Below are 10,996 nucleotides of genomic sequence, written 5' to 3' on the forward strand. Positions count from 1 at the left end.
CCACTAAAGCAACATCTAATTGAGTCTGGTATCTTCTTCCTCTAATGCACAAGTTAAACCTACTGATTAACTAACAAACTCCATCTGGTGTATTTTTGAAAGGAAACCACAGAAGTCCTGAACATCAGCCATGAGTGAGTGAGTGAATGAATGGGACAGACTGTAAATAAAGACAAGCATGATACCATCGGATTGGACCCCGGCAGCTCTCTTCACTAAGTGATCAGCCAGCTCCATGGCGTCAGCGGGACCCAGGGGTAGATCTCGAGATAAACCAATCACCAAAATGCGCATAAGTGTGTCCTCCAGCAGGGGGACCTCTGAACACAGCCGTAGGAAGAAACTGAACAAAGACAAACAGTGAGACGCCATCAGCTGCATTCATCATAAAGCACTGACAGAAATTCTAAGCATAAAATCTGAATTTATTATTTAAAAAATTATATATTCATTTAATAATATTTTGTAAATAAAGTTTTTTTTTCCTTTTCATGCTGCACCCTGGACATGTACTTTACATTATTCTATTGTATTTCAGTGCTACAAACCAGAGTGGAAATTATTATTAAATATTAACATATATTTTAATACATTTTTCATTTTAGATGTTTCGCTTACATTGAAACACAAATGTATTTAAATAGATATTTGTTATCAAAGTTTTTGTAAAGAATGGCATAATTACAAAATCCTACAGTCTCTACACTGAGAAAAGGTCTTCACACATTTGTATAAATGGCTTTGACAAGTTACATTACACAAACACTGTGCTCACCTGACACACAGCATGTAGTGGTTTAGGAGCACTTTATAACTGTATGTTGTGTGCGCTAATAAAACCTGAATGAATGTGCAGTTTTCTACAAACATGGGTTAAAAAGGTCACATCCCATGCATTTCTTGGTTAAGGCAATAATGCAATAGTCTTATCTACTGAAACAAACAAGGTTGTAATTCATACTACCTACTACTACTGTACTACCTACAGGTAAAACATGAAATAGTAAGTATTTATTCCCATTGTACCAGAATACTGGTGTTTATGCTGTATTTCCATTTGATGCATCACTTATTCAAACACAGTCAGATAAAGGCTTACTTTCTGTCGCTTTCCGGAGGCCAGTTATCCCACTTGTAGTAGGTTTCAGGCTGCTCTGTGAACAGCACTTTGTGGAGACTGAGGTAAGCAGACACATAAGAAATTATTAAAACATTTAAAAATATTCATCATCTTTAAAGCACACCCTGTATCAAATTCTTTTTTAAAATAAAAATGTGACACTAAGTCTTCCTCTTTTCCATACCAGTGGACATAATCTTTAGGCCCCAGTTTACTGATGGTTGGAACAACAGTGTGCAGCCACCAAACAGCATCTCTCTGGATGGCAGCAATCTGATTTTGAAAGGATCTGAGAACCTCCAGATCTGACACAAAACAAACAAACAAACAAAAATTATGACAAAACAAAAGATAAACACTGGACATTTGTCAAATTAAATGAAAGACTCCTTACTCTTCTTCTCTCCCTTGTCCCATGCAATTCCAGCTTCTTTGACCTGTGCTGTAATGCCTAGCATCATTGAAACTGTCAGCAGATCTGTCACCTGGATAACAAATCGCTCCTGTGTAAAAGAATACAAAGAACTATTAAAAGGCATACTGCTCTCAAAATATGCTTTTAAAAAAAAAAAAAAAAAAATTGTTTTGTGCTCTATATATCATGTCTGTATGGTCCTTCGCTGTTAACACCTTAGAAAAAGAGCAAACTGCAAATGAAACTCAAGTTCAAATGTTGTATTCTGTCATAATAAGGAATACCACCAATTTTTACAATGTGAAATATAGAGTTATTCTGGTAATTTTAATGTAGGCATATTAAAAAGTAAGTATGTACTGTCATGTAAGATTTTGGAACACAGTATGGTGTCTGTTTACAGCTTGTGGCTAGTGTGTTAACTTTATTAAATCTAAGAAATTAAAGTGTAGCTTTTACTTATATAAAAAAAATCACTTTTATAGTGTTAATCTATCACAAATTAAAAATTGAGTCATTAAAATATAGCACTTTTTTGTGACTTCTGTAGGCTTAACCACTCAAATCAAACCCAATTTTTATAAACCAATGAATCTTTATAAACCAATAACAGTGATCCCATTTGTATTTTAAACATCACTACCCCTGCATCTCATTATCAACACCTGTAAATAAATGTGCGCGCCATCATGCTTTCAATGCCTGGTGGACACATCTGCTGTAGTCAGATAGTGAGCAATATTGAGTTGCTCACTTTAAACTCCATATCCACATATGTGGCCTCCTTTCTCTCCTGCATTAGGCCCAGGCAGAAGGACTGGAAGTTGATCTCGTGCTTGGTCTGTTTGATGATCTCCCTCAGCAGAGCACGTGATGCTCTGAGGTAATCGTCCTTGTTGGTCAGCAGATCTTGGAACACCATGGCCAGGAACTAGGGAACGATTATTGAGAGATTGTTTATAATTTTGCTCTTTTTTATCCATTCAAAAAATGCACCTCACATGAGATTAATCAAATTGTTTCATAGTTTCTAAATGGACTAGTTTAAGCTCTATAAATCTCCCCCAATGTGAAGACTATAGGATAATGGCAAAAGGGCTGATATATACAGGTGTGAGTGTGTAATGGCTGTTTTGTTACAGAAAAAGGATTGTTGGAGAAAATGGCTAATGGCTCCATTTAAAAAAAAGCAATGGTCATGCTTATGGATGGTTTATGATTTTTCCATAAAAGGTGAAAAATTTGTTGTCTACAGAGGAGAACTATAAGCAGCTCACCTTTGGGGCCTGCTCTGGGCTGTGCTGCAAGACTGTATGAAGCACTTGCATGTTGTTAGGGTTTCTGGCATTGGACAGTTCATTAAATATCACAAGTTTAACCATGGTTCCAAGGTTGTCTCTGTGTGCATTCAGGAGCTCCCTGTGAGGTAAAGGCCAAGTGTCACAAGAGAGAATATCTCATACAGCCTCCAACACCAAGAAGGAGGGGCATTCTACAAAGTCTCAACATAGGTATGAAATAAAACGCATGAAATTTATTACACTTTTATCTTTTTATTTTTCCATGTTATTCATCCATAATTTCAAGACATTAAATAGATCTAGCAATTAGCTTTTAAATTTCCTTGATGAAATTATCATTTATTGCTGTCATTAGCAAATTATGTTATTTTCTGATATCATTAAATCACGAAAATGGTTCACATGAGAGCTTTCTTCCAATTTGGGTCGAGGTAAAAGTCCCTCAGGGCTAAGTTGTAGCGGAATGGTGAAGAACTAATTTCTTAGAATCAACAGTCATGCACAATGTGGTGTTCAATTTTCATCAGTATATTTGTGTGACTCAGAATGGTCTAGTTTTGTCTAGTTTCAAATTTATTGCAGTAATTACAAAAAGAACAGAAAACCACAGTGAACATTTAATAGAATTTTTAGCTTAGGACCAAATAAAATCTGCCCACTGTTTTTCACCCCCCTAATAACAGTTTGACTGCATGTTGTATAAATGGCTTTGACAAGTTACATTACACAAACACTGTGCTCACCTGACACACAGCATGTAGTGGTTTAGGAGCACTTTAGGCTTCAGACGAATCTTGATGAGGTTGGAGATCACCTCCATGTCGTCGGATCCATGAGTTCTACAGTTCATACACAAAGACATGAGGAGGTCCTGTGCCGGTCTTGTTAACTGTGATGACACCACACACACACACACACATAAATAAGACAACAGCTTACTTTCAGGTCATAACAATGCTGTACTTTTTAATACAAATCCAGAAAAAAACTTTTTTTTTAAAAAACACACAAACCATTTCTGTCCTACCTTTGGGTTCTGCAGCCACATCTCCAATCTTTGAACAGCCATCAGTCGCACTTCCTTGTAGCCGCAGGTGGCAGTAAGAAGACGCAGCAAGTTCCTGGACACATTGTCCATTGGTTGCCTGCGGTTCAGTTGGTCCCTCAACACTTCCAGCACGTAGTCCTCCACACTCTCTGCCAGCTCATCATACCTGCATACAGAGAAGTCAAATACATATTACATCAAAGCAAATTTACAGTTTCCTGCTTACACTGACTGACATCGTCAACATGGGTGTGGACTGGTGGGGGGCATTAATGAAAAAAATATAATTAAAAAAAATGACCCAAGTGTGAAAAAGGCCAACACATGACTGACACTTTTTAGCAAGGATCATCAATTTTCATTAATGATACTTTATAATGTGCCATAATCTACCACTGAAATTTACAAAAAAGGGGAACATAGAAAAAAAAAAACTCGAGTGTAATATGTTATTAGTTTTGTTATGCAGTAAGTAAACACTATGTACCCCTCTACTAACAAGTCTGACATAATACCACTGGGAATTCCTATATTGTCAACAAATCCTGAATGTTTACATATCACCCCATGTACAGAGTACTAACTATGACCAAATTAGTATTAACAATATGCTGACTATGATAAGCTGTGTGACATATCATATAAAACAGATTAATCACTCAGATCACATGCTTGGTGCAAACTGTCATAATAGTTCATTACCTGGGCATGACTTGCCCTTCATCTTCTGGACTTAGCTTCTCCTCTGCAATCAATAGCTCAGTCTGATTGTCATCCTCATCAGGAGTGGAAGGGTGAGGGCTGTTACCTAAAAACAGACAATTAATTTGTAACACAGTTGTTCCTCTGGGAAACAAAATGATCCAAACTGTCTTTAATGCACACCTGCGCTGAGATCTCCACCAGAGCGTCCTGTTTCAGTTTGAAGCAGCATACTCTTTGGAGGCATCTTGGTGGTAAAAGCTGTTTGAATGTTGTCTACAAAGGTTTTACAGTGGGAGCTATCTACCCAGATCCGTTCCCCAAGAGAGTCTTCAATGTATACCTGAATCAAAGCGAAATTATTAATATTAAATCATATAAATAAGTACATATCTGTTTTTAACAGTGAATTTCAAAACTTAAGGATAAGTGAACAAACAGTTGCTTGGATACTTACTTTTACAAAGATCTCTGGCCAGTTTTCATCTTCTTCGTAGGCTGCCATTAGTAGGTTGCAAGCCAGAACAGAGACCAGACTGTTTCCCTTGGCTTTGAAGTTAATGGAGGCATCACGACGAAGAAGGCTGCACAAGGCCTGTACAATTACACAAAGAACAATGAACTGGCTGATCCACAGCAAGACTAAACAGTAAAACTAAAAATACAGTGCACCAACCTCTATCACTCCTTCTGTGGCAAACACATTGGGCTTGATTTTAGCCAGGAACATGAGGCTGAGGTAGAGAGTGATGTCAGGCTTGGCCCGATTCATCTTCAACTGCTTGACGGCTCCACAGAGGACACCCTCAATGCGCTCATCATTGCCTTCAGACTCTGCCGCCTCAATCTCATCCAAGAGAACAGCTGGAAGAACTGGAATAACATCACAGAGTTTAGTGCAGTCTAATCCACAAAAAAAAGATTCAAAAGAGCACAGATAAAGTATATTAGATATAAACCCCTCATGCACAATAAAAAAAAAAAGAACAACCTGTAATACATATCAGACAAAAGAATTGTTTTCACATTCACCAGTAACTGAATAGCAATGAGACAAGTATTTTATTAGTCAGACTGATGCACTAATTTCTCCTCTATTTGCTCTAATTGTCTACAATCATAATCCATAAACACAATGTTGTCTCGTTTTTATGCTGGTGTGTAAGCTCAGTTAGATTCAATGGCAGTTATAGACAATATTAGATTGTTTTTAAGACATAAATGCCTTATCTTAAATGATCTAATCGAGCTTAATAGCTTGTCCAGGCCTTTTTGCTCAAATGAGGCAGGTTTTCTGCAAACTCCTGGGAACGCTCAGAAGTCACACACACACACACACACACACACCTAAATCCTCTAAATTCTGGAACAGCATTTAAGAGAATACAGTGGAACCTCTACTAACGAACATTACGAACCGGGCATTTGAATATTTTTTTGCCTCCACCAACGAACCATGACTCTAAAAATGAACCCAAGCCTCCGCCGAGCCGGCGGCTGGAAATGGACACTGACCCCAATAGGCGAGTCTCCCAGCGCCCAGACTTGAGTCATTGACCCATTTTCTCTCATTCTCTCGACCCTTAAGCTTTTCATATTAGCAAATTGTAGTTTTAGCAATTTAGCATTAGTGTAAATAGCAAACATCGAAATTCGTGCTAAATTAAGCCGTATCTACACTTTGTCTCCCCACATTCACTCACCTACTCTCCGTTATTCCACCCACCCCCACCTCCCGTCATACAGCCTGTGGTACTCCTCCAGACAGTCGTTTATTACTGTTACCACTGTATTTCTTTTTTAATCGGTTCCTCCTTTTGGTTCCTCCCAAGGTTTCTTCCTCCAGTCTCGAGGGAGTTTTTCCTTGCCACTGTCGCCTTCGGCTTGCTTGCATTGGGCTTTGATTTAAATGTTCTGTTTTGAAACTGTGAAGCTGCTTTGTGACAACGTCAGTTGTAAAAGGCGCTATACAAATAAATTTGATTTGATTTGATTTATTTATCTTTAGTGATGCTACATGTATTTTTTTACTAATTTGAGAGTGTTGTAAACATATATCAGTGCAAAAACGGTGACTTTCGGGGTGGGGGTTGGAACGCACTAATTGCTTTTCCATTATTTTAAATGGGGAAAATTGACTCGAGAAACGAACTTTTCTACTTACAAACCGGGTCACGGAATGGATCAAGTTCGTAAGTAGAGGTTCCACTGTATGAGGAATACAAGACTGAAAGGTTAAATATATACAAACAACTAGGGCTGGACGATATGGCCAAAATGTATATCTGTTATATATTTCTAAATTTCAGCCGAGAAGATATAAATTGACATAAATAACATAAGCCACAGATAAACTGCCCACAATAAACAAGAAACATGACATCACAGTCAAACAAACCTCTCAGCTTTGTCAATATTAATATTTTTAAACTAACTTAAGATTTAGGGCAGTTAACTGATCGCAGTGCCCTGTAATGAAAGTCAGTCAGTGATGCTGTAAATAATGTATACTGAAATATAGAAATGGGTTTAAACACATATCATTGTTACTGAAAAAACTTAATTCATTCATTTATTATCTGTAACTGCTTTTCAGGGTTGCGGTGGGTCCGGAGTCTACCTGTAATCACTGGGCGCCAGGCAGGAACTCACCCTGGACAGGACGCCAGTCCTTCACTGAGCAAGACACTTTCACACATTCACTCACACCTACAGACACTTTTGAGTCACCAATCCACCTCATATTGGGATAAATACTGATACTGAATTATTGTCCAGCCCTCCAAGCAACATACTCACACTGAAGACCTTCATATATAATTAACTCAAAATATATTTCTTTCGCATTTATATCAGACTTTTTCCAGGCGTATCCCATCAAAAACATACAACATAGCCTTATACACTTTACTGAAAGCCCTTTGTCTCACCTTCAATGGGCACCACAGATGGCTCTTTGATGGAGGGTGATATTGCTCTTTTATCAACAGCAGCTACTTCAGCCAGTCGTGAAAGAGCACTGGGTGGGGTAGTAGAATGTTTAGGCCGTTTAGCCAGGCTGGATAAGCCTGAAGTGGTGGGCAATGCTGAGGAGGCTTCTCTCTTTCGGTCTGCTGGCAATCCTGCTGAAGCTGGTTTCAGTAGTGCTGGACTGGTCTTTGCCTCACTGGCTTGGCTTTTGGCCCCCAAAGCAATGAAGTCTCCTCCTGGAGGTGGGTGACCTAAAAAGCAGCAGAAAATGGGAACTATTTGATCTGTGCACAATACTTAATTTCTCTTTATGTTTAGAGCTAACTTTTGCCACCTACCTGATGGCTTGGCACCACTAGGGCGCCTAATGCTGGTTGGCTTTGGTCGATTCATGACTCACTATGAAGCTCAGCCTAAGAGGTCTGTTGAATATATAAACAATGAAGCATGAAATAGTAATACAGCAAAGGAGAAACAAGATCAAATGACAGCACATCATTTGGGTGGTGGTGGTGGTAGGGAGTTGGACATCAAGATATCACTAATAATCGCTAAGGAAATTGCAGCATCACAGCATCATACATAAATACATTTGAACATTTTCTAATGTTTAGTAACAAACCACAATTTAGAAAAAAAAAAAAAAAAAAAAAAAAAAACAACTATAAACCAACTCATTTCATTTAGCTGTGCATTGTATGCATTCGTACCATTAGTCTATACCATAAACAATACACTTTTTATCCCCCTAAGAAAAAGAGTATTTCCATTAAATGAATAAAAAAAATGCAACTGCAATAGTTACAAACATTTAAAGATAAACTAATTTACATTCATTCATTGTCTGTAACCACTTATCGAGTTCAGAGTTGTGGTGGGTCCTGAGCCTACCCAGAATCACTGGGTATAAGGCAGGAACACACCCTGGACAGGACACCAGACCACAGTCAGACATTCACCCTCACACACACAAACCTATGGGCAGTTAACATTGCTATTCAACCTAACAACATAAGTTTCTGACAACGTATGTTCTGTGCCATTGTAGCTCACCTAGCTATCTTTGAGTTTAAGCACCCCAAAACCAGCACTAGTGCATTTTCAAGGTGACCATCAGCAGCCATAGAGGCAGACCACAGCAACAAAGTCAGCCACTCTCATATGGAGTGTATTTTTTTAACTGATGTCCTCAGGCACAGACCCTACTTGTGCTGTTGCCATTGCTAATATAAGCCTAACCATTTTTAACCATGCTCTTATTTTAGTTTATTTATACTAGAAAGAAAATTAAGTAAAACCACCTAGTGCAGCTTTAACATCTCTCATTCAACTACTAAACATTAATTAATTCAAAGCTCACAATGGATTTTTTTTTTTGATAACAGTGTTTGCACTCTCATAGAAATAATATACTTAAACGTATATAATTTGGATAGATTAAGATTTATTAAACTACATTTTAATAATCCTCAAGTGGTAGCTAATGGCTTACGTTCTGAGACTGTTTTCAGTTTTAAATGATCACCCAACAGCCCTCATAAATTCAAGAAGACTTTATGGGATTCTTATTCATAACAAATTAGACACAATGCGGTTTGGAGACTTTTTTGTGCATATAATTATACCCCATCCCGCCCCGCAATTAAAAAAATAATTATTGCTGGGGGTAAAGTGTCTACAATAAAGAGATCATTTTAACCTGTGTTTAGCTATCAGATAGCTGAAAGGCGCGTATTTATTAGCTATTAAATAAATGAATAAATGCTGGGTCTGTATTTATCTATTAAAGCTGTAATTTGACTATTTTGAACCATTAACTGGTTCGTTTGTGTGGTTCGCTAGCATTAACATTAACCACAACCGGTGAGTTGACATTCATTAAAAAGATTGGTAGATTAAATGCCAGGCGTATGTATATGCGACTAATAACCTAGTTTATTTAAACACGGTGGGTATTTTCAATAATTTGCGGCATTCATAATAAAGACTTACTTTTTTTTATTCCCTCAGAGCCGCTGCTCCATGTTAGCTTAGACTCTCTTTCTCTGTGGGTCTGAGTCTGGGCGTAAAGCGTGTGTAGCGCCCCCTCGTGTTCAGGAGCTCAATGTATATTATAATGTTAATAGTAATGTCAATACTTGTGCACTGCGATTGTGCTGATTACACATTGTCAGCGCGAGTATTCATTGCAAGCGTCATCTGCTTTTATTTATAACCATGATTCACTCACTACCGTTAGACCAGAATAACTGATCAGTGGAAGAGTGGAACCTGGCTGATGATGGAATTCTATTACATTAGTTTTAGGCCCTGAAAAAATTATAATCATAATAATCAATAATAACAGAAGATGTATTAGAAAGGATTTTTCAAGAACCCCAATTGCTTACAAGGGTAATAGGACATTAAAGGGAATTAACAGACACACAGTCACAAAAAAAAAAAACCTGAAACGACGAAATCAATTTTATTAATCAATTTTATTGTATGCATTATATGATTAAAAAATTAATCAGGCGTACAAAAAACGTTCAGTTTGGGTTTCAGATGGGTCAGTTATTATATAAAAAAGTAAATTCAAATGACTTAGAATATTCTTTGATAAATTGTCAAAAAATTACTAAAGATTAAAGATTATATAAAATGTAATTCACTAATATTGATACACATAAAAAACACATGAAAACATGAAAAGTCTGGGTCTGAGCATGTGTAAAGCTGTTAAACAACATATCACTCAGCCAATCAACTGAACACTGAAAACCCTGTCTGTAAATGTATGAAAGCGAGTGGCCATTATTAGGCTGATTTATTTAAAACCAATAAGCCATGTTATCTCCTTCAGAGAAAATGTATCAACATTTCAGACACCAGACCAAAACATAGTAAGAAATATCTTCTGCCAATGATTCTGTTGCTTTTATATTATGCTGGTTTTAAATGTGAAATGATAAGAAGATATAATTCTTTTATAGTTTATTCTTTAAGTTTTAGTTACCGAGACTGTTACTGCTGTGTTTCACCATTTTTGAATATTACTGTTTTGATTTTTAAACTAGGTTCTGTGGATAATGGACTGTATTTTAATTATTATTATTATTATTATTTATTTATTTTGCTAAATTCTGTTTAATGTTTAATCTACTGTTATTACTTGAACTGTGCCCTGACTGTGTTTTTAAAGGAACTTGTTGTAATGGTCTTGTGTGATTATACACTTGTTTAATATTCCCGATGATAATATGCCTTGTCCAGCCTTATTACTCACACTCAGAGTTTAGCAGGTTTAAGAGTCTCCACAAGGAATAATTATTAATGCTCCAGTAGCTTCTGTAGCTTTCCGTTCACAGTTATGAAAGAGAAACATTTATTTTATTAGGTATAAGAGTAACTACAATGGGGTGGACCATAGGTGGTGATGCTTTGCCCTTTTTTTTTAA

The 10,996-nt window shown here is 37.1% G+C and overlaps 1 protein-coding gene across 4 annotated transcripts in view; it reads right to left on the reverse strand.

The window, feature by feature from the left end:
• The window catches only part of ints1 (integrator complex subunit 1), a 29,965-nt gene extending 20,329 nt beyond the window's left edge, over positions 1 to 9,636 (reverse strand). For all 4 annotated transcript variants that reach the window (XM_066674973.1, XM_066674972.1, XM_066674971.1 and 1 more), the window contains exons 1-15: positions 9,549 to 9,636; positions 7,895 to 7,978; positions 7,517 to 7,807; positions 5,263 to 5,459; positions 5,044 to 5,181; positions 4,770 to 4,929; positions 4,587 to 4,692; positions 3,864 to 4,050; positions 3,580 to 3,725; positions 2,813 to 2,954; positions 2,290 to 2,466; positions 1,515 to 1,623; positions 1,305 to 1,425; positions 1,100 to 1,177; positions 186 to 343 (exon numbers count right to left, since the gene is read on the reverse strand). In XM_066674973.1, coding sequence (XP_066531070.1) covers positions 186 to 343; positions 1,100 to 1,177; positions 1,305 to 1,425; positions 1,515 to 1,623; positions 2,290 to 2,466; positions 2,813 to 2,954; positions 3,580 to 3,725; positions 3,864 to 4,050; positions 4,587 to 4,692; positions 4,770 to 4,929; positions 5,044 to 5,181; positions 5,263 to 5,459; positions 7,517 to 7,807; positions 7,895 to 7,949 — 2,065 coding nt within the window. In that variant the 5' untranslated portion in view covers positions 7,950 to 7,978; positions 9,549 to 9,636. The remainder of the gene's footprint in view (positions 1 to 185; positions 344 to 1,099; positions 1,178 to 1,304; positions 1,426 to 1,514; positions 1,624 to 2,289; positions 2,467 to 2,812; positions 2,955 to 3,579; positions 3,726 to 3,863; positions 4,051 to 4,586; positions 4,693 to 4,769; positions 4,930 to 5,043; positions 5,182 to 5,262; positions 5,460 to 7,516; positions 7,808 to 7,894; positions 7,979 to 9,548) is intronic.
• Positions 9,637 to 10,996: the final 1,360 nt, after the last annotated feature.

This window comes from Hoplias malabaricus, chromosome 6 (genome assembly GCF_029633855.1).
Source record: "Hoplias malabaricus isolate fHopMal1 chromosome 6, fHopMal1.hap1, whole genome shotgun sequence".
Lineage (NCBI taxonomy): Eukaryota > Metazoa > Chordata > Actinopteri > Characiformes > Erythrinidae > Hoplias > Hoplias malabaricus.